This window comes from Sinocyclocheilus rhinocerous, unplaced genomic scaffold, assembly GCF_001515625.1.
Source record: "Sinocyclocheilus rhinocerous isolate Xijiao unplaced genomic scaffold, SAMN03320098_v1.1 scaffold988, whole genome shotgun sequence".
NCBI lineage: Eukaryota > Metazoa > Chordata > Actinopteri > Cypriniformes > Cyprinidae > Sinocyclocheilus > Sinocyclocheilus rhinocerous.
Window position 1 is genome coordinate 417,308 of NW_015650363.1, and position 23,934 is coordinate 441,241.

The following is a 23,934-nucleotide window of genomic DNA, read 5'->3' on the forward strand; positions in this document are numbered from 1 at the left end:
GCTGCTTCCGTGTACAACTGTTGGCACAAGCTACATTAAAGTGATTATTACGTTTTGAATTTGGATATTTTTCTTACAAAAACGCATCGATTCACTACAGGAGGCCTTTGTTCACCACCCTGGGCTGTGTGAGACACTTTTTTTATGGATGGGCGCATTTTATTAAACTTCTTTTGGACTGATGCATGCAACACCAGCTGAGTGGCATTGAACAGCTTGAAAGATCAAAGACAATTTTTTATATAACTCTGACTGGATTCGTCTGAAAGAAGAAAGTCATATACACCTAGAATGACTTGAGGGCGAGTAATTTTTGGGCTAATTTTAATTTTTGGGTGAACTAACCCTTTAAGTCTCAAATGTCAACAATACAGTCGATTGGTTTCTTCTTTAAATAAATAAAAAATACAAATATGGATGGTATTATAATGCTATAGTAAAACTAAACTAAAAAAAAAAAAAACTTTAAGATAACCTGAAGAAAGAAAAAAACACATCTTAAGCATGCAGAATAACATAAGTGGACTTTGAACGATTGATTGTCCCTTTGAACGATTATGTAATTGTGGCATCCGTAATTGTAATCGTTATTAGAAATTCGATTAATTGTGCAGCCCTACCACAGCCCACATATTTGATCATCCTCATGGATTTCTCATTCTAAATATTTAAAAGGCAGCTATATATTTGTGTATATAAAAACCCAGTTCCAGTATTTAGTTACTATTAGCTTACACTATTCCTTTTTTATACTCGCTAATGCACTTTTTTATTATTTAATAATGTTTATTTACTTTATTCAAATTTGTTTATTTAGTTAGTTTAATCTTATTTTTATTGTCTATTTATTGTAGTTTTTACTCTTTTACAACTTTTTTTCTTAAACCCCAGTTTGAAAACCCCTGCACTATATTATATCTCACAAATGTGTGTCTGTTTTTCTTAGGCTTTGTATTAGCAAACATGATGAACGGGAAGCCACAGAAGCAAAAGCAACAGCTGTTATTGATGAAGATTACAAGAAACTGGGCCCAATAAAGTAAGACGTGGTCACGTGGAGCATTTCAACATTTCATAAACACTTTCTGCTTCTTTTTGTTGTGCTTTCCGACAATAATTGAGTTAAAATATAATCTTTTTTGCTTCTAGATTTGCAGAAGGATCTATCGCTTTCTTCTTCATTCTTTTTGCCGTCCTTCTGTTCACGCGAGATCCAAAGTTTGTAACAGGATGGTCGATTTTCTTCACCAAAGGGTAAGCCACACAGTGACAGGCAGGTAATTTGAGTGTCAGATTTTCACATGAAGATTCATTTCAGATGAATACAATATCAAAACTGTCATATTCTGACTGCATGTGAGCATTTGGTTATATCTTCAGGTTTTTAGAATAGCAGTTTTCAGTTTATAGGGTGTTGATCCATAGGCTATGAAAGACCTTCAGCAAAACAGTTTATCTCTGAAAAATAAATTTACAGTTCCTGAGGGACTAAAAACAAACAACTTCATAAAACATTATTTTAACAACATTATTCACTTAAATAATAATCGGTATAATTTGTCTTCTCTTACAGCAATGAAGACAATGTTTGAATGCTGGTTGTCATAATTTATTTAATATCTAATACAATTCAGACCAACATAATGGCACTATATTTATACTTTTATGTAAAGGTCAAATGCATTTCATATGTGCTACAACAAACCTCTGTCATCAGGATTTGATTTATTCTTCAAGATGAAAAATGTATGCAATTAGGAGTTACTTTAATTAGTTTTTGAAAAATTTGATAAAAAAAATACATATTAACTAAGAACGAATTAAAGTTAAATTTATACACACACACACACACACACACACACACACACACACTGTTTAAGTAGGTTTTTACTTAGAAGGAAGAAAATTAATGTATCCAGAAATAAAGGCTTGCTCCTCTCCCCCCCTTTTTTTTGTGGTCCATTACACTAATGCATCTAGACAGAGAGGTTCACAAATATGGACTAGTTGATCTGCTTCCTCCACAGAACTGACCTTTCTCTATCTGCAGGATTGCAGTTCACCTCGAGTCACCCAAGATACCAAGACAAACCCACAACTTAAAGACAAAACAGAGAGAGAACAGAATAATGTGTGCAGTGGTGGGCTCAAAGGGTGATTCAACACCTGTAGATGAGAGGAATATGATTGAAAGCACGACGTTTCTGAACATGAGATGATGAATCGGTTAGCAGGGTTATGGCAATTACATTGATTCAGTGGTTCAAATTAATGTGCTGAGATGAAAAATCAGGATTACTGCTTGCATTAATGTCTTGTCTGCACAATTGTTTTGACATTTTCATTCACACAACATATCTTATTTGCAGCTGTATATTATTTAATGGCAAAGTGTGAGTAAGTGAGTGAGTTTTTTACAACTATAAGATTTGTTGATGATACGTTTGTAAAAGGAAGACTTCATGTTTTCTGTAATGTCTTTTTACAGTCGACAGTGAATGTTTGGTGATCATTCCCATTATGTTTGTCCGACAGTAATTTTCAGTAAACATTTTGTTTTGATCTTTCTTTCAGACTGCTAATTCTCGCTCATTCTCTGGCCCTTAAAATATTTAGATTGTCCTACCAATGGAAGACAGTGGAAGTTTTCAGTAAACCTTTTTTAATATAACAGTCTTTTTTTGTAATTTGGTGACCTCAATTAAACAATTAAAACAAATTAAGCGACAATTATTTCAACTGTAAATTCATTAAAAGCATCTGATAACTAGTCAACCAAATAACAACCAGCTTCCAACAATTTAACCATGGCTGTGTCCAAAATAACATTGCGGCTGTTAAAAACAAAAACACAAAACAAAACAAAACAAAAACATTTTCTATTCACAAATCCTCTCACATGGTCTCATGGGATAGTAAAGTGTCATTAAATGCACACCTCAGAATCTCAAAGAAAGTAGCAGGTCAGGGTGTTTTATGAACACTGAGAATTCGGACATAGCATTTATTTTTTGCCTACTATATACAGTAGTAGCCTAGTAGGGAAGTATGCATATTTGGATGCAGCCAATAGAAAGCTATGGTTCATACAGTAAGTATTCATCCTAATAGCATCAGTGGTCTTGGACTCTATAAGTATGGATTCTCAGCTCAACAATTTAAAACAGCAGAACAGCTTTTCCTATCATCTACCATCCGAAGGTCGCACTGAATAACTTCACTTTGCCTCAATGTTGCTAACTGGAGCTTGAAAAAGCAACACCGAAGGTAACACTAGCAACACTTACTGCCTCTCCCTATGTTTCTGTGTTTGTCTCCTTTCAGCTTCGTTTCTGACGCAGTAACTGGAGTCATCATCATCTCCATCCTCTTTTTCTTTCCATCCCAGCGTCCTTCTCTCCGCTGGTGGTTCGATTCAAGAGGTCAGTGGGTGGTTTATTGATTTTTTGTTTGGGATCTTACAACAGCTGAGAGCTATGGAATTATAAATTTTAATTTGAACAAACTCCACAATCAATCAATATTATTAATTTTATAAAATAAATCAGGGCCCTAAGACATAATAGGCTTGTATTAGGCTTGAATTTGGTAAAATGGGACACTGTTTTGTGTTGTGATTTTTTTGGCAGGACAAATCTTGTCTCTGCATTCCGTTACCACAGTAACTTTCCAGTTTATTGTGGCAGTCAAAGAGGTTTCTAGAGCATGTGTGAGTGCGGTTAATGTTGAATAAGATGAGGAATGTTAATTATTCAGATTAGCTAAAAGTGATCCAGCAAAGAACTGTGTGCAGAGAGATTATAATAATCTCAAAACAAATCTCTCCACCTATCACTATTTCATTTATACTGTGTACATACATACTGTATCTTTTGTCTATATTCTGAAAAAATCTGTTTGCTAACACTAAAAAGTGTTTTTTTTAAGAATTGTTCACTAAAAGGTTATTTGGGGAAGATAATTCTTCTATGGTATCGCTGTGAAATCTCCCTTTTGGAACCTTTATTTTAAAGAGTGTATTGTGTGTGCGAAATAACAGTACATATTTGTATTTCTGCAATGCTGAACAGCAGTGTAAAGTTTACATTAATACATTTGGCAGAGGCTTTTATCCAAAGCAAGTTACATTCACTGTAGTTTTCTTGGAAATTGAACCCATGACATTGGTGTTGTTTAGGCCAGATGAGCAACAGAAGAAAAAAAAAACTGTAGCACTATTATTGTCACTAGATTTGCTGAGATGTCCTCTACATGGCTTTGTGTTCATTTGTAATGTTGTATTTTTGGCTCAGTGCATTAATGTTTGGCAAATATTGATTTTTGTGCTGAACTTTAGAGGTTGATTCATCATAGTAATAGTAATGAAGTGAATATTGATTGATAAAACCAATTGTGAAACCACGTGTCAGGATTCTGGACTGTCTGTGTTGTGTTTTTGCTCCCCACGTGCTTTCCATGACCCAGTTTTCCCTCATGTGCAATTATGTTAATTGTTTCATTAGTTCCAGGTGTTCCTCGTCATCCCATCCTCTAGTCTTGTGTATTTAAAGTGTTTCCTGTTTTGAGTTCTTTGTCTGGTATTGAATGTCTGTGAACGTCATCCTTGTGTTCTGTGTCTCCTGTTGAATAATTAAAGACTCTCATTTTGGAAAATCTCCTCATTTCCTCGATCCCGTGCTCCAACGTATCGTGACAGAATACCAGACCTAAACAGTTAGGTTTAGGTCTCTGTGTGTTCCCTCAGTTTTTTTTCCCGTTGTGTCCATGGATCCCCTCCTTCGTCCTGAATACCTCCTCCTCCTGCTGGAGCAGGGGGAGAGATCGCTCGAGGGCCACACCAGACTGTTCCTGGTGCTTGCCAACCTCTCCAGCTACCCGGACGACGCACTCTGTGCATTCTATGACGGCAGTTTAAACTCTGCGTACAGAGCGCCGTCGTCCGAGGAAGACCCTCGAGCGAATTTCGCCACCTTTGTGGAGTGGACACTGGCGAGAAATGGATCTCCGTTTCCCGCCTGTTCCCAGGAGAATCTCACCAGTTCCACTTCCGACCCAGTGCCCAGCCCACCATCTCCCCGATGTGCAGAGCGCACGCCCGAGCCCACCGCTGACGGAGAGCCGGAGCCCACTGCGACCGACGAGCCATCGCCACACGGAGCGACAGTGCTGAGGATCGCCGCGGAGCCGGAGCTGCAAATGACGTCAGTCAAGGTATGTGAGCCGGCAACAACGCCCGCCACGAGGGAGAAAGTCGCGGATGGTGTGAGCGCGGAGAGGAGCTCCGCCCCCTGCACCACGGCTGAGGGGGAGCTGTGTATGGCGCAGCGACTGTGCCACACCAAAGAGGAGAGGGCTCCCGTTCCTAAATTCTGGCCTGAAAGCCCGGAGGCTCACAAATGATAGCCCTCCCACCCGCTCCTGCCTCCTTCTCCACTGTCGTCTTGGCAGCCCCTCTGCTCGCCCTCAGCCCACCATCTATGCGGTGCGAGCTCTGCCATCTCCACCAAGCTTTGCTGTGGCTGGAGTTTCCCTTGACTCCGCCTCCAGCCTCTAAGCCCTCCGCCTCGGCCCGTGGACCCGTCGGCTCCACCATGGCTCCTAGCTCCCTCCTCTCCGCCCTAGCCCGGCAGTCCACTAGCTCTGCCGGGCTCCCTCATCCCTCCGGCTCCGCCTTGGTCTGGCGTCGACCATCCTGCGCCTCGGGACTCCACTCCTCTGACTTCACCTCGTCCCTTCATCCCTCCGGCTCCGTCAGGCTCCTTCATCCCCTCGGCTCCTCCTCAGTCCTCTGTCGCTCCGGCTCCACCGCGGCCACCCGGATCGACACCTTCGCGTCGGTCGCTGGCGCCATCTGCTCCGCCTAGGACCTCCGGATCCTCCCCGTCGCCCTGGCTCATCGGCTCTCCGTCTCCGCCTCGGGCTCCTCCACCACCTGATCCACCGTTGGTCAGCCCCCTGGAGTTGGCGGCCATTCCTCCGTTATGGCTGTGGCTTGGGTCCTGCTTGGCTCCTCTTGCTCCAAGTCCCTCCTGTCTCCTCCCTGGCTCCTCCCTCCTTCATCACCTCCCTGGTCTCTGTCTGCCGACCCCTCCAGGGTGTCCATCCTCCTCCTGAGCCACCTCCCAAGTTCCCACCCGCCCCTCCCCATGTAGTTTTATGGCGCGAGGACGCGCCTTTCGGGAGGGAGCGATATGTCAGGATTCTGGACTGTCTGTGTTGTGTTTTTGCTCCCCACGTGCTTTCCATGACCCAGTTTTCCCTCATGTGCAATTATGTTAATTGTTTCATTAGTTCCAGGTGTTCCTCGTCATCCCATCCTCTAGTCTTGTGTATTTAAAGTGTTTCCTGTTTTGAGTTCTTTGTCTGGTATTGAATGTCTGTGAACGTCATCCTTGTGTTCTGTGTCTCCTGTTGGATAATTAAAGACTCTCATTTTGGAAAATCTCCTCATTTCCTCGATCCCGTGCTCCAACGTATCGTGACAGAATACCAGACCTAAACAGTTAGGTTTAGGTCTCTGTGTGTTCCCTCAGTTTTTTTTCCCGTTGTGTCCATGGATCCCCTCCTTCGTCCTGAATACCTCCTCCTCCTGCTGGAGCAGGGGGAGAGTAAAACCAATTGTGAAACCACGTGTCAGGATTCTGGACTGTCTGTGTTGTGTTTTTGCTCCCCACGTGCTTTCCATGACCCAGTTTTCCCTCATGTGCAATTATGTTAATTGTTTCTTTAGTTCCAGGTGTTCCTCGTCATCCCATCCTCTAGTCTTGTGTATTTAAAGTGTTTCCTAAGAAGAGTTCTTTGTCTGGTATTGAATGTCTGTGAACGTCATCCTTGTGTTCTGTGTCTCCTGTTGGATAATTAAAGACTCTCGTTTTGGAAAATCTCCACGTCTCCTCGTTTCCTTGATCCCGTGCTCCAAGGTATCGTGACGCCACGTTGGCTTTCAGTGTTAGGCCTGTATTGTGAATTCTTTTTTCATATTTATTAGAATTTTTTAACGGTGCACATTAAGTTATTAATTCTAGACCACATGTAAAACATGAATATTGTAATATGCTGTAATATGCTGTCTAATTCATACTCGTAAAATATAAATCCCTCTGTTCCTCATAGGCGGTATTTTAAATTGAAAGCTGTGAAAAGTAGTAGCATCAGACATTCTGGAGTCCACATTTACCATTTTTAGTAGCAATCAAATGAAGTAAACATCTACATTTCATCTCCTGTCAGTTGAATTTTGTTCTCAACCTGTTCCAAATCAATTTTCTTTCCTTGTGCAGTTCAAAAGATGTAATCAAATTCAGATGTCAAAAACACAGCATTTCCTGTAGACGTTTGTGCAACAACATGAATGTTGAGTGAGCTGTAGGATGAAACTGCCACTCAGTGTAGTGTTATATATATTTATGAATATTTAATACATTTGTGTATTTATACAGGATTATTCAGATTAATGGTTGATTAATATGGGTCTTTCAAAAATCTTTTTTTTTAAATAAGCAATCCTTGACCCCCTCCAAATTGAATATCTGTTTACATCCTACTATTAAATCTTTCTTTCACATATGAATTGCACTTGATATGGTCAGTCAGTTTGAGGTCATAATTCATTTTCATTTCTATCTTTATCTCTCCAGCCTCAAATACACCATATGTGCCCCTGTTGTCATGGAGAAAAGCTCAAGAGTGCGTGCCGTGGAATATTATTTTACTGCTGGGTGGTGGATTTGCAATGGCCAAAGGCTGTGAGGTACCTCATTATTTGCTTTTCACTTTTTGGACTGAAATTCAAGCTGGAACTTGACATTGCATGGCTGAAAGTTCAAATTGTTATTAGTACCTAAAAGCTCCTAATTCAGTCCATCTGTTGATAATTCACTGATGAAAGCAATGTTAAATTGTGTAACCCCTATGACTTGATTTAAACCCATGAAGGTTTTTTTTTTTATTTGGCAATAGGAGTCAGGGTTAGCAGTATGGATAGGAAAGCACCTGCAGCCTCTCGCCCAGGTCCCTCCTGCTGTCGCAGTCATCCTCATCACAGCCTTTATAGCCTGCTTCACGGAATTCGCCAGTAACACAGCCACCATCATTATCTTCCTCCCTGTTATCGCTGAACTGGTAAGGACAAATGTATTGCATAACATATATACACAGTATAGAAGCATAAGAAGTCTTTAAAGCTCACCATGGCTGCGATTGATTGAAAATAGAGTAAAAATAGTAATAGTGTGAAATTTTAATGGAAATATCGGGCAGTCATGGCCTGATGGTTAGAGAGTCTGACTTGTAACCCAAAGGTCACGGGTTCGAGTCTCAGTATTGGCAGGGATTGTAGGTGGGGGGAGTGAATGTACAGCGCTCTCTTCCACCCTCAATACTATGACTGAGGTGAGAACCTTGAGCAAAGCACCAAACCCCCAACTGCTCCCTGGGTGCCACAGCAAAAATGGCTGCCCACTGCTCCGGGGGTGTGTGTGTTCACTACTGTGTGTGTGCACTTGGATGGGTTATATGCAGAGCACAAATTCCGAGTATGGGACACCATATTTAGCTACATGTCATGTCACTTTCACTTTCACAAATATTACTATAATTTAAAATAAGTGCTTTCTATTTTAATATTTTAAAATTTAATTCTTTCTTATGATGGCAAAGCTGAATCTTTGAGGAAATGTTTTTACTTTTGATCAATTTAATGTATCCTTGCTAAATAATAGTTGTAATTTTTTTTATTTTTATAAATCTTACTGACCTCAAACATGTGCATTCAAATTTTGATGCATTACCTACCACTACCATCAAATTAAGTGACATTTATTTTAAAGATTTTTTTTAAATTAAGAATTTTATATTTAAAATTGTTTTTTAATTCATCTCAAGCAAAATAAAAACAATTTCAGGTAACCCTTTATTTTAAGGTGTCCTTGTTACACGTTACATGTACTTAGTATTATAATAACAATTAATTATGCATAATTATATGCAAGTAACCCTAAGCCAAACCCAAATCCTAACCCTAACCATATAGTAAGTACATGTAGTTAATTAATATTACTCAGTACTTATATGTATAATTATACCGTAACAAGGACACCTTAAAATAAAGTGTAACCCAATTTCAAAAATAGCTTAAAAATCGTTTATCATCATTTATTTAAAGTTGCCGCTTAATTTGATATTTTATGTAATGTTATTATGTTCATGCATTTTTAAGTGTGACTTAAATGTCCCAAAATTAAGTATATATGATTTTATGATTTCATAGACATTATGTCCACCACACAATTTATTTTCAGGCCATCCGTGTGAAAGTCAACCCACTGTACTTCATGATCCCAGCAACAACTGGTTGCTCTTACGCTTTCATGCTTCCTGTGTCCACACCTCCCAACTCAATCGCCTTTGCCTCCGGACACCTGATGGTCAAAGATATGGTGAGAAAACAACTACAAAAACACATGACGTCCGAGCACACAGAAGTTTTCAGTTGCAGAATAAGATGTGTGTAATGTTCACAGGTGAAAACGGGGTTTGTGATGAACATCCTGGGAATTCTTTGTGTGTCTCTGGCCATGAACACATGGGGTCTTCATATGTTCAATCTGCACATATACCCTGATTGGGCGAGACCTTTAAATGCTTCCTCAGCAACTGTGGTTACATATACTATAGCAACTATGAATATGACAGGCTAGAAAACAACTACAGAGATGAATATGGACTCCCATTAAGTCCAGATTCTGTAAATACTGTAGATATAAAACTAAAAAGAAATGGAAAAATTGCTTAAAGGGGTCATATGATGCGATTTCAAGTTTTCCTTTCTCTTTGGAGTGTTACAAGCTGTTCGTGAATAGATAAGATCCCTAAAGTTGCAAAGACTAAAGTCTCAAACCCAAAGAGATATTCTTTATAAAAGTTAAGACTGGTCCACGCTCTCCTAAAACGCCTCGTTCAAACACGGCCCCACATGTCTACGTCACGATGTGGAAAGATTTGCATAACATCACAACGCACTGGATAGTTGGCCAATCAGAGCACACCTCGCTTTTCAGACCGATGTGCTTTGTAAAAATCGACGCGTTTCAGAAAGGCGGGGCATAGAGGTGGTGAGCATTCTTTTTAGCAACATCATATGACCCCTTTAACTGAGGAATTCCCACTGTGGATGGATCAAGACTATCATGACCTCACTTCCTACTCAGCACTGCCCTCTTGTGCCTTGATGCCACTTCACCAATTCGGGGCAGGAAATTTAAAAATGTTTAAAAAATATGTTATGTTTATATATGTAGATTTAAACTGGTAGGAAGCATGCTAATTTCAAGATGTTAAAGTCTTTTATGGAACTCTTAACATTGCTAATAAAGTATCCTCTGCATTTTTAGATTTTAAATTTGTTGTGTTGTCATTTGTATTAATGTTGTCAATTTGTTGTATTTATGCAATGTATGCTATAATTATTAATTATGTAACATTTCTGTTATGATCATGTGCTCATTATCCATAAATCCCAATTAAAGCTTTGATCCAACAAGATTATGTAGAGTTATTGGTGATCCTCTAAACAGACCCACTGACAGATTTAATACTCAAATCCATATTAATTAATCCATATAATGAAAATATGTCCACTGCCATCACAGAACAGGAGAAAACACAGTGTGGGATTGTGGGAAATGGTAACGTGAAAGCACAGAAGACAAAAAACTGTACTTGTTTTATGAAAACTTGAAACCAGCAAGCACAGTATTTACAGACTTCCCTTTTAAACAAATGTCTTTGGGATGATAGATCAGCTATACATTTAATACTAGGCTGTATGTTATAAATTTTTATTGAATTGTAAATATTGTATTTAAATAATAAATGTACATATTCAAATTTGTGAATCAAATATTTTGTTCAACAACATTTATTTTCTCAAAATAACAGACAGTTCTCATGTACAAAAGTGGTAAATTATTTTGATACTGTTTTGAATTCATATAATCCTTGTTTATTTATACTGCAGTTAAGAGGCATGTGATCTGACCTATGATGCTGTAAAAGGAAAAAAAAAACTCAGTGTTTAACAGAGTGAAAACAGCTTTCTGCTTTTTCCTTACAGTTCACAATCCATTAAAGGACTGTGTTTGTGACATACAACATAGTGCCTGATCTGGAGGGACTGGATGATGGAAACATGACACTAATGGACAAGAAATCAAAGGGTCTTACAGCACAGCAAGAAGGAACTGTAAATGCTTAGGGGACTGCAGTGGTTATTATATGTGTATATTATACTGTATGTGCATATACACAAACTGAAATCAGAAAGAAGAGTCATACTATGTGCATCACTATTAATGGTTTATTATATGACTGGTATCTTAAATAACTGGTAGATGATAATGAGTTATATCAGAAAAAATACAATGTATTTCTCTTTTATGAGAGAGATCTCACATCTTACTGACGTCAAACAGATCTGAACAGGTCTGAATACGTGAACACACTAAGGTTTATTTTTAATAAGGTCACTGATGATTTCAGGCTGATTTATCAGTTTGTGTCGTGCAAATTATAAGACAGTTAAAAGACAGAGAGCAGAAGGTGAAAATGGTCATGCAAAACTACATTGTGTGTTTTAGGCACATAAATACTGTTTTAACATTAAAAGTGGATTTTAAATTTGTCGATTTTAAACCACATATCAATGTTGGCATTAGTTTCTTAATTCACAGTACACTTCTTACCTGCATCTAATTTTTAGGGTTCACATATAGTTTAAAGGGACAGTTAAATAACACAAAAATAGATATTTTGAAAAATGTCTCCAATGTCCATCCAAATAAAAGTCAATGGGTTTCCAGTAATGAATGTACAAAAAAAGTCTTAAACTCAGAAACAGAGAGCAAGGGTCAAGGTGTCCAAAGAATGATGCTTTGCTTGACATCACAAATCTGTCAGATGGTTTTTATTTTTTTTTCATTTTCTTTCAATGTTTCTTTTGGAGCCTGATCACAATCAATATTACTCTCTGTGTAAATGTCTGGTGGAAACTTGATAGCCTCAGAGGTGAAGAACATATTCTTTCTCTTGTGTGTCTGAGGAGGTGGAATAGTTGGCATAAAGAGTTACGGCTACACTGCCACTTTATCTAGACTTTATAAACAGATTTTTTCAAGTCCATCAGAGAGTGCATATGGGAGGAATAAAGATCCTTACTTTGTAGCTTTGTCCAACTACATCAGGGGTAAGTTCAGTGATTCAGTTCAGAAATTCTTGTCTCTGTCACAGCACACTTATAAAGCTTTGCTTCAGTGCCACAGTGCTGTCCGCATCACCATGACATTTTAAAGCTAATACACTGATAAAAAAACATTTTCAGGGAAAGAAACTGCAAGCATTAGTCAAAGAAACAACAGAAAGACATTCAAAACCAGATCTTGAAAAGGTAATTATTAGTACTAAAATGTTTAAGAGGAAAGCCAGCGAGAGCCCTTTAATAAGATCAGATAATTGATGATAATGGAAATATGTAGAGTCTCAGACCCAGAACAAGAAATGAAAGGCAGAAAAGGAAGAGGAAGAGGTCATGAGAGAGAAGAGTTGAATGCAGCTGATTCTGAAAATAACACTTTCAGGGCAATTTCCCAGAGAATGTTACCCAGTAATGAAAATTCTGTCATTATTTACTCACCCACATCCAAAACCATACTTTCTTTCATCTGTGGAACACAAAAGGAGATATTTTAAAGTTCCTCTTTTCCATGCAATTACCATGAATGGGGACTGAATCTTTCAAGCTTCTAAAAATTTATAAAAATACCATAAAATTAAAAGTAAAAAGTCCTGTGTGCTATATTCACTATAAGTTACAGAACAATTTTGAAATTTATGTTATTAACTTAAAATCTTGTCACATGCTCTAGGTGTGTTAATGAGAAAAGTAGATTTAAATAGATTTTATAATAATTTTCAGTCTGTTCCTGATGTATTGCTTCTGAAGGCTTGAAGTAAAGCACATATGTTAGACCATTATTATGATTTTTTTTTTTTCCAGTAAAACTGGATGGGGGAAAAAAAGAACCAGTACATTCTAATAAATTTCTCTTTTCATGATCAGAGAAAATACAGTGATGGTTTAACATCATTAGGTTAAGTACATAATGACAGAATTTTCATTTTTGAGTGAACTGTTCCTGTACGTCACATTTCTATTGTTTCTGAGAGCATTTACCAGTCCACTTTTCTGGGTAATATAGATTACAAATCCATTTCCTTGAATAATACACCCCAGCATGCTGTCCTTTAAATAGCATATAATTTTTTGGCTACATTTGAATAATCAGAAATGCATTAAATATATAAAAAACAAGAACATTATTAGATTTCTTTTGTATGATGACAAAATGGATGTAAAGAAGGAAAAAGTCATTATAATGCACATATTAGTGTGGAATTGAATGAATCAGCCCTCAGACACACACAAGTTGAGTTGATTCAGATTGGGTTTATTAGTGCTGCTAGGAGTGACACGTAGTGACGCAGTCTAACAACACTTTCTAGATTACATTCAAAAATACTCATTGTACAGACACTCCATTCAAATCACTTTAATATTCACATAAAAAATCTGAGCAGATTTTTAAATGGTTTTTCTAGATCTTTATATAACACATTTATTGGCATGTTGGACACTTCATTTATTAAAGCTGCCTTGGTTTTGTACACAGCCTACGCTGTTTATGAGATAAGCATGTGCCTGCAAAAACGTCTCGGTTATGTATGATAATCCTTGTTCCCTGATGTAAGGAACGGAGACGTTGTGTCAAAGTTTCCGACACTAGGGGTCACTCTTGGGAGCCCAGACACCTCTGACATCATTGAGAAAAGGCCAATGAAATTGCTGGCCACACCCCGGACATCCGGGTATAAATACGCCAGCGTAGCATTTGCTCACTATTTCTGTTCTGAGGAGTTGAGAAGCGTCTCAACCCACTCAGAGGCAATTCAGAGTTGTGGCATAAGGGACACAATGTCTCCGTTCCCTCCATCAGGGAACTAGGGTTACCGTACGTAACTGAGATGTTCCCTTTCAGTCTGTCACTTCGATGTTGTGTTGAAGTTTCCAACACTAGGGGTCTCTATACTAAATGGCACAGCTGCTGAACTGCGTTACGAGACCACGGGGGCGCAGATGTTGACAAGCCATGTGTCACGACCAAATGCACCTCTCCTCCTCATAGCCTTCCAATGCCCAAGACTTATGACCTCATTCTTCAACAACCAGAAGAGCCGCCAAGAAGGCAGTTGATATGCCAGTGCAGCCAGGGGCCCGTCCAGACCCCAGAAGCTGCATGCCCATTGCATACAGCACCCCAGAATGTCTCAGAAGCATCTGTTGTAGCAACGATGCATCTGGAAACCTTTTCTAAGGGCACTTCTGCCCATAGAAATGAGATGTCCTTCCAAGGGTTGAAAGTGCAGCGACACTCTGGTGTGATGTTCACATGATGTGTGCCTTGGCGCCATGCCCATCTCGGGACTCGGGAATGAAGCCAGTGCTGAAGCAGTCTCATATGCATCAGTCCCAGCGGCGTGACCCACGCCAAGGCAGGATGTGTTTGATGGCCTCTGACTGCTTCTTAACCATGGAGAACTGCTGCGCGTATTCTTCCACGGTGTCGCCAAAGAGACCAACCTAGGAAATGAGGGCATCAAGAAAGCGTACTTTCTCGACTTCCCGCATCTCAGGCAGGTTGAGCCACAGATGGCACTCCTGGACCACTAGCATGGACATCGTCCTGCCCAGAGTCGGAATGGGAAGTGGCTGGGGTAACCCGGGGTCTTTTGGTGAAGAACCTGAGCTACGAGCGCCACGTGCCTATGGCCAGGTCCTCGCAAGCGGGACATAAACCACCCACGAATGCTGCTTCAGCGTAAGCACGACCCATAATACATAATAACTGCAACCAGAAGAACAAGGGTGGAAAGGCATGATGTAAACACACAATTCTTCCCGTGAAGCTCTTTCAGAGAATTTACTCTTTTAGGATGAAATTTGCTCTCAAAGATCGCCGTTGAAGCACCCAGGGGTACTCTCACAACACTTAGCTGTGTATGAGAAGGGAGAGACTGCTGCCTGTGCTGTAGATCCAATGATGAGGAGATCGAGAGGTGAATGAGTGCCTCTTCTCACAGAGAGGCGTTGCATTTGGCTCCAAAAAACAGAACGAGTGAGTGAATGTTACGCCGGCCTATACCCGGATATCTGGGGTGTGTCCAGCTATGCAAATCAGAGATTGTCTTACTATTGGGAGATACAAGGGTCTGTATTACTTACTATTGGAGAAAGTGTAACGGTCAACTTGGATCACGTGTGCCTTAATAACCAATCACATTACAGCCTTGACATCATTGAATTTCAGTCAGAGTTGCGCGACACTGAATTGCTGTTTACTGATACCATAGGAATAAATGAGAAGTGCTGTAAGCTGTATTCCACCTGTCACAAAAAGTCCATGACTTATCTTATAAAACGGCATTTTTTTCAGTTTAAACTCTAAAAAGTTCAATCCTAAAGTATTGTTTAGTGTAAAACATGTTGAAGATTAGCCGATAGGCTGTTGATTCATTAAATGATAAGCTGTTTCCTCTAAAAAGCTGTTTATTCAGCGTAGTGAAGCCTCTCCTCCATTGATATCCATTCAAAAAAACAACAACAACAACAAAAAAAAAAAACGGCCTCTGGTCTCCTTTCCCACATACTGCCAAAGCGGAAGCATTAGCATAAGCCGTTACGCTTTTTTTGGCTAAAGGTTGTTGTGGCTAGAAGGGATACAGCAAAAACCGGAAGCTAACAATAAATTGAATTTTCTACCTATTATTGTGTTTTATTAACGTCTACACCAGCGGTGGCGAACTCCGGTCCTGGAGAGCCGCAGCCCTGCAAAGTACAGCTCCAACCCTAATTAAAACTCACCTGCCTGTAGCTTTCTAGTAACCCTTCAGACCTTGATTAGCTTGTTCAGGTGTGTTTGATTAGGGTTGAAGCAAAACTCTGCAGGGCTGCGGCTCTCCAGGACCGACGTTTGCCACCCCTGGTCTACACCTACCCCAACCCTAAACCTACCCCTTACAATAATGCAAAAATAGTAATTATTGTTGTACAGTGTGAGAAAAATTACGCTATAGCCTATTGATGTGCGCATGCCCAGTCGTTTTTGCTGTATACCTTCTAGCCTTAACCAGTTTCAGGCTTGCCTTCTGCAAATTTTTCTCGCCAATTGATGTCAGAGGTGTCTGGGCTCCTAAGAGCGACCCCTAGTGTCGAAAACTTCAACACAACGTCGAAGTGACTGACTGAAAGGGAATTTCACTTTTCTGTGCACAAGCCTTTGCACTACATAAAGACTGCATGGTAACTGAGCATGTGATTCTGCCTAAAAATGATGAATTAACTTTTATTTCTGGCTGAACTATTCCTTTTAGCCTTAACGTAATCATAAATGAATAACCAGTTTAGTCTCAAATACCATAAACATTAGCTGCTTCTCAAACGGAACTTGCTTACCTTTCCACATGCATTGTTAGAAGCTCAAATTGGTAACAACAGAGACATCACGTGGAATTCCAAAGAATTGCAGTAGGCTGTAGAGGAATTTATCCCAGCGATGTTATGGGATTCAAGGCTAAAGTTGCTGTACGTTGTAAAACGTGATATTTTACAGGAGTGATTTAACCAGAGGCGGACAAAGTACTCAACTCCATTACTTGAGTGAAAGTACAGATACTGCTGGTCAAATATTACTCCATTACAAGTAAAAGTTGTAAAGACAGATTTTTACTCAAGTAAAAGTACAGAAGTACTTGCTTTTAAAAGTACTTAAGTACCAAAAGTAAATGTCCTTTCTTATGTCAATGCACTGTTTGATTGTTGTACGTAGTACTTGCAATACTTCTGAAGCAACTTAGAATACATTACACCTACTGAATACACTGACTAGCATCTTTGGAATAAAGAGCTTTTAGAATGTTAAAAACCTATGGGGAAAAAACAAAACAAAAAAAATATTATAATTATTTAACACCCCTACCCACCCCCACAAAAGCAGGATGGTAGTGATCTCAAACAGCTCTGACAGTGTGTGCACACATCTATGTGTAGCCATTCATCCACATTTGAACAGAGTGGACAGTGAAACTGCTGTAAATACAGACTGATAAGGAAGAAAAAAAAATCAAACCTGCTTAAAAAACCCAGCAACACAACTGTAGCTGTATAACTTTACAACAGCAACACTGCTTTAACAAAAAAAGCAAAACAGCAAGACTTATTTGACATCAAAACAAAAATAAAAAAAAATGCTCTTGATAGAAATGTAGTGGAGTGAAAAGTACAATATTTGTCTTTCAAATGTTGTGAAGTTAAAGTCATAAGTTCCCAGAAAAAATAATACTCAAGTAAAGTACAGATACTCAAAAAGTGTACTTAAGTACAATACTCAAGTAAATGTACTTAGTTACTGTCCGCCTCTGGATTTAACTCATTCACTTTTGTATTTCATGGCTCGATCAGCTAATGAGTTAGATATTTTTCTCTTAGACTTATACTATTGTGCGGACCATTTTAATTTTATTAATAATAATAATTACAGCTATACGATATGGTTTTACTGCTTGCTTACAGAAAAAAATCACGTGACAATGAAAACTGAAGAATGCAATATAATTAAAATTGTTTCACTGGTCTAGATTTGTTAAAAATACTGCTTTGATTCCTTCCAAACAACTGATGGACATTTACTCTGCGTGACATATACAATGTATAGAACATCATAAATACATCAGTAGGCCTAAACAACGACCACCTCACCTGCATCTGAAGATCTTATGTCTGCAGTTTCCTTAAGAAAATAAAATAAAAATGAAATAAGCTGATTATATATGGATATTAACATAAACAACACCAAAATATTTTTTTTCCCCCATAATAAATATTTAAAAAAATCACAGTAAACAGCATGTTACAGATCTAATTTATGCAAACAATTAAGTAAAATTAAATGGGGCCAGAGTATAATAAAAAAAACAAAAAAAACAAACAAACAAACAAACAAAGACGAAAAGCTTACCACTTCACTGACAAATCGATATTTATTTTTCTTAATATTACATGCTCTAATAGAATTTCTGCTTTTACATTTAGCCGTCACAAAATGACGGAGAAAAGCTATGAAAAGCTATTTATAAATTTAAACCATTTTTTCATATACAAGGAATTCCAATAATGATGCTACAGATAATTGTGTGATTACACTCTTTTATTTTACCATCCCAGCACTACTGCACGCACCTGTGTGCCGTCTTTAAATGACGCTCACGCAGGTACCTTGCGTCATTCTCAGAGGCGGAAACGCGGAAGCAAAGCGCGAGCACATTCCACGTCACTTGAAGTGGATTTTAGCGCGAGCGAGAGCCAGGATCCTGACAGGAGAATGTAGCGCTTTGACGTGAAAGTCGCCGGATGTGATGCCACGAGCATTTTGGCTTCACGCTCAAACTGACAGCGAAGGGAATATCAGCGGGTTGTAAACTGAGGTTTCATCAAGGTAATGTTTGTGTGCGGAGCTGTTCCTGCGGGCAGAGCGCTTGTAGCAGGCGGCTGCTGTATGTCGCCGTTTTATTGGTTATTCCGTGTTTCTTGACGCCGTGTGTCCATCAGTGCAGCTGCTGATATGATGGGTGTATCTAATAATAGGTCTGTATTGCGCAAATACTGTGTCTGAAAACATAGCGAGATACCTAAATAGCATTTTTGGAGCTTTGTAGCAGTGCTGCGATTCCCAAATATGATGTACGCGCGTATGATGCCCAAAATGCTATTTAGAGAGGCAGATAACATCAGATTGTTGGTTATGGGCCTTTTTGCTTTGATTAATAGATTTTCACACTTTATGGATATTCTTCTTTGGCATAGTTTCGCCTTAGATTTTATGCCAGATTTATTTAAATTACTTCTAATTTCATTGTTGCTAGCGTATAATGTTTCTAAATGTTCGTTATGTCAAATATAATGTACATGTTTCCCACAAAACACTTACTGTTATAGCTTGTGTGCCTTAATTTTTAACTTTCATAAAAGTTTCATGAGTTGGTTTGTTTTTTATTACAACATTGACATTGTCATGATTATTATGCGAAATATCTGAAAATAATTAAGTGTGCTGTAATGTTAGACTGCATTTACCCATTAAAACATGTCAGGTCAAGCAAGCTAAGTAACGCTGTCAAGGGTGTATATCCAACTGTCACCACATGGGTATTAGGTGTGTACATGTTTTGTAAATTTGTCAGAGGGAAAACGTTTCACTGTGATTTTAGTACAGTACAGTATTAGCAGAAGGTCAGCACAGTATGCTTAATGTGCTGTAATTAATTGTGCTCAGCAAACCGTAATGCAGCTCCCCTGGATTTTTCCCTTGTGAATCTAAATCGTTGTGGCTATGGTGGGAAATTAAATTTTTGCCTATTAGACACAGAGAATGCAGAATTTTACCAGCCTTTCAGGTTTTTAGAAGCCAATTAATTAGTAAAGTGATATACAGTATTTTAATTCACATTTTCCCCACATTTGAGGACCACCGAGGACACTGTGGCTGATAGGTGGACTCTGACCTCTTTAAAATAATATGTCTGTGTCTGCTATAATTTTTTGGAACCCATTTTAGATTACCTCTAAAGTTGTTTGACTATTTTCTTTCCTTTTTCCACTAAAATACTAAGAATAATACAAGAATAATGATGTATGAGAATATAACAAATGAAACATTGTCTTAAACTTTTCTTTCTTTCTTTTTGACAAATATTTAAAAAATATTTGGAATTGTGCAAATGCCAAAATCAAGTGAACATGCAGTGCTTTTAAATTTGTAATAGTTTTTTACTTAGTTGTGATACTTGGGATCACATATGCATATATTTTATATACATATGCATAACAGTTGTAAGAAAAGTGTAGTATTTGTTTTAATTTTAAAAAAATTATTTGAATTTGGGAAAATAATTCTGTTTCTAATAATTCTAATTCTGTTATCAATCATAGTATCTTTCACAGATTTATTTTAAATAAAGTATATAGTATTCGTAAAGAAATGAACAAGAATAAAAAGGTAGTAAACACAGTAACCAACAGTAATCTAGTAAGCCTGTGCTCACTGGGAATCATATTTTCTTAAATAAAGACCAGGTAATTCTCATTTTACATACAGTACACAGTGTATGTGACATCGATATACAAACTGGATATATAGAGCAGCACAGTTTGAAATATGAAAATTATTAATGCATTTGTCTTTTAGTTATTAGACAGAACTGTTAAACAAAGGCGGTGAACTAGTGAAGGCTCAAAAGTGTCTTGCCAACTTTCCCTGCACCTGTTTATCAAACTATTAACAAATTGGTTCCTCAAGAGTTTGTTTTTGTTTCTAAATAACAGAATTTCTTGTCAGATGCGAGACATGTTGCCTTGTAGAGAAGCCAAAATTACCAAAATTATTTGGCTGGTGGTCATTTCCAATCCTGTTTGTGTCTCTTTGTTAAGGCCGTCATGCTAATTCTGAGTCTGTCTTTTTACCTGTTTGCAGGGTGTCTGATCTGGTGCTCGATCTTAATGGGCGAATCAGGGACACGCCGCTCCACCCTGGTCTCCAGGCTTCCCATCTTTAGACGTAGTGTGCGAAAGAGGCAGGACTCGCTCCCCTCCTCACCCTCGTCCGGTGGTGTTGGCAATGGCGTCCACACTTCCTCTCCCTCCAGCACGAATTCCAGTTCCAGTAGCACGAGCAAACGGCGCAGCCTGTTCCACACACCGTCCCTCAGCTTCCACAATAAGAGGAACAGCGACCCAACCCAGCTCAGCCTGGACAATCGCAACCAGGGATCTGAAGTCACCTTTCGAGATGGTTCCATCTCAAAGACGCGGCATTCATTCGGATTTGGCAGACACAAGAAGAAGATCACCCGATCTCAGACGGAAAACCTTGAGAAAGTGTCCGCTAACCGCAGCGTGTTTATTAATTGCATCAGCTCAGGGACCAATGAGGGAGATGATTCAGGGTTCCTCGATGATGTGAGCAGCAAGAGGTCTTCCAAGCATAAGAAGCAGCTGCTGCCCAAGTCCTTATCAGCTCACCAACGTTTTTCCAAGAACTTGTCCAATGTCCCAGACCAGGGTAAAGGTCAGGAAGGTGTGGAAGATCCTCCTAAAACTGGTACCCCAGGTTCCTCGCCTGGAGAACTGGCTGAGAGTTCTCTACAGTCACCCATGATCTCAGAAGACCGCACCACGGCAATAACACCATCTGATTTTGTTCATGTCACTGAAGACTCTGTCTCAGAAGTTGACGCTTTGCCAGCCCCCAGTCCAGCTGCTCCACCTGAAAACTTCAGCCAAGCAGTTTCTCCGTCGCAGGTGCCCTTCTCCCCAGCCCAGGCCTGCACGGAAAAGCACTTACTGCCAGATACCAGCCACACAGCCAACACACAGCGTGAGAGCACCACTGCCCATACGGAACCAGTACTACTGCAGACAGTGAAAGAGCTGAACCCTAACACTAACCTTAATGCTAATGCTAACCCTGACCAGTCAGAGGCCAGTGAGATTGAGCAAGCTCCAGAACTGAGTGAGGACAGCAGCTCCAACCCAGACGCCCGTGAAAGGCGGTCTAGGAACACTGTACTCATCCAGCAGGCAGGAAGATCATCAGGCCTGAGCAAACTAGAGACCAGGCCAAGTCACCTGAGAAAGCCGCACACAGGTAATGTCAGCGAACTCAGTTGCTGCTTTGATTGTTTATATAGAGGAGCAAGTTGTGTGGGAAATTATTCACATACTTGTTCCATGACAGAAACGTGTTAATCTTTGATCTTTAAACCAGTTTCACTAATCTTTCACTGAGATTTCATCTGTAGCTCTTATGACCTCAGAGCTTCCTAGATAACTTTCTGCTTTCACCAAGATAATGAACTGCTCTGATTGACACTTTAATTTCACATGAGGCCATGGATGCTGAAGTTTCAAAAAATGTTTGGAAAGCAAAAAACAACGGAAAAGTTGGGTACTACAGGTATTCATGAAGTTGTTTTTTCTGGTTACATTGGTTTTAAACGTGACAGCCATATTAATTGTCTTCACAATGTTTTTGGTACATCGTAAGGCAAAATGATGTGACCAGCTATCTGCACGTTTTCTTGCTGTTACACGGCTACTTGCCAAAAAAAAAAGGCAAGGCCTGAAGTATTGATGTGACCTGAAATGTATTTATTATAAAAGAAGGGACCTCAGAGAGAGAGAATATACATGAATGAATATAGCACAGATACATGTAGAAACTTTTTTTATGGCAACAATAGTAAATTATATTGTGTAGTGGGTCAGTATACAAAATATTGAAAAATACTGCGATTGACCAATCAGCATGTAGTATTCCAGAGAGCCACGTAATATGCTAAATGAGAAGTCGGTTAATGCTGGAGAGATGTCAGGCATCAGATACTATTAATGCCACATTATTCATTATTTGTAATGAATTAATCTTTCACATAGTTAATTATGATATTTGTGTTTTAAAAATGACATTTAAGCCCTCATGTAATAACCTATAAAAGCTCTGCATAACATGTAACCTTAAACTGAATGTGTAACTGATCTTCACAGCTCTGGAACTGCTGAAAGCTTAAACTAGTATTTTTATACACGCAAACAAAAACTGGGAACTTTATTTAAAAAAAACAAACAAAAAAAACATTCACCCCTCCCTTTAGAAACAATACTTTATGCTCCAGTTTGGCTGTAGTTTTCTTATGACCTGTGATTTTCCCTTCTGTAAATTATACTTTTACCTTATAAGTGCTTTCACTCCAGAATGCCTGTGGCTTAGAGGTTTATAGGAAACTAACCTGCTCCGCTGTATTGAATTTCCTCTAGTGATGACCTGATATTGGCTTTACTATGGATCCTCTTGCAGGAGAGAGTGAACTCTACACTCAGTGGTTTCATTTACAATTACAGGCTTGGGGTCTGTTGTTTACCATGTTGGCAGCATATTATTTTGGTAAAACAAATATTCCATAAACCCTTTTTTTGTTTAATTTAGATATGCTGGAAATTTGAGCCAGTTTATTTTTTGTATGCTTTTTCCTTGTGAATATATTTACAGCAATCACTGTTATTGTGTCTTTTTATGCAGGTTTTCTTATGACTGTGTAGGTTTTGGGCTTTCACTGAATATCGGTATATTTCTTTGATTGTGAATATTTGTGTCAGTATAGGATCCAGGATTAAAGCATTTTTGATGATAGTACAGTACTGAAACCTAATTAATGACTCTTTGTTAGACTGTTTCACCTATCCATGTTGTTTAGATTTTAATATCTAGGTTAAGAGATAAACTAAACTTATTTTGTGCAAATCTGATGCAGTGGGTGAGTTGTAGTTTGTGCCCTAGGCTTGACACTTTTTTCTTTGTGTATTTAATGTCTTTGCTACATGTTTTACATATTCTTTAGATTGTGACCTACAGCCTAATTTAAAGTCCATTGAGATCTATCTATTTCTGTACATATGGTGAGATACTGTTGAAGTTTTAATAATTCAGTTTAAGGGAGGAAACTTGGTAACAAGATGGTTTCCATATTTATATTTTCCACTACATTTGAATATTGTTGTTTTCCATAGAAGTGCAATTCACAGTTGCAGTTTAAAGCCATTCATGTGTATCTTCCATAACACTTTATTGTAGCTTAAATATATAAAGTGTATATATGTTTTTAAAATATATACATGTATGTTTGTGTATTTATATATATACATACATAAATATACACACACACGCATAATTTATATAAACAAAAACTTTTATTTTGGATGCGATTAATCACGAT

General features: G+C 38.7%; 2 protein-coding genes across 2 annotated transcripts in view; both read left to right on the top strand.

Moving 5' to 3' along the window:
- LOC107711835 (solute carrier family 13 member 3-like) overlaps positions 1-9,791 on the top strand; it is an 18,307-nt gene extending 8,516 nt beyond the window's left edge. The window contains exons 7-13 of the mRNA XM_016516879.1: positions 947-1,039; positions 1,150-1,254; positions 3,325-3,422; positions 7,638-7,750; positions 7,960-8,121; positions 9,300-9,437; positions 9,522-9,791. Of these exons, the coding sequence (XP_016372365.1) occupies positions 947-1,039; positions 1,150-1,254; positions 3,325-3,422; positions 7,638-7,750; positions 7,960-8,121; positions 9,300-9,437; positions 9,522-9,698 (886 nt within the window). The 3' untranslated portion in view covers positions 9,699-9,791. The remainder of the gene's footprint in view (positions 1-946; positions 1,040-1,149; positions 1,255-3,324; positions 3,423-7,637; positions 7,751-7,959; positions 8,122-9,299; positions 9,438-9,521) is intronic.
- Positions 9,792-18,413: 8,622 nt separating this feature from the next.
- Positions 18,414-23,934, top strand: part of LOC107711814 (serine-rich coiled-coil domain-containing protein 1-like) — a 7,863-nt gene continuing 2,342 nt past the window's right edge. The window contains exons 1-2 of the mRNA XM_016516861.1: positions 18,414-18,602; positions 20,637-21,809. Coding sequence (XP_016372347.1) covers positions 20,663-21,809 — 1,147 coding nt within the window. The 5' untranslated portion in view covers positions 18,414-18,602; positions 20,637-20,662. The remainder of the gene's footprint in view (positions 18,603-20,636; positions 21,810-23,934) is intronic.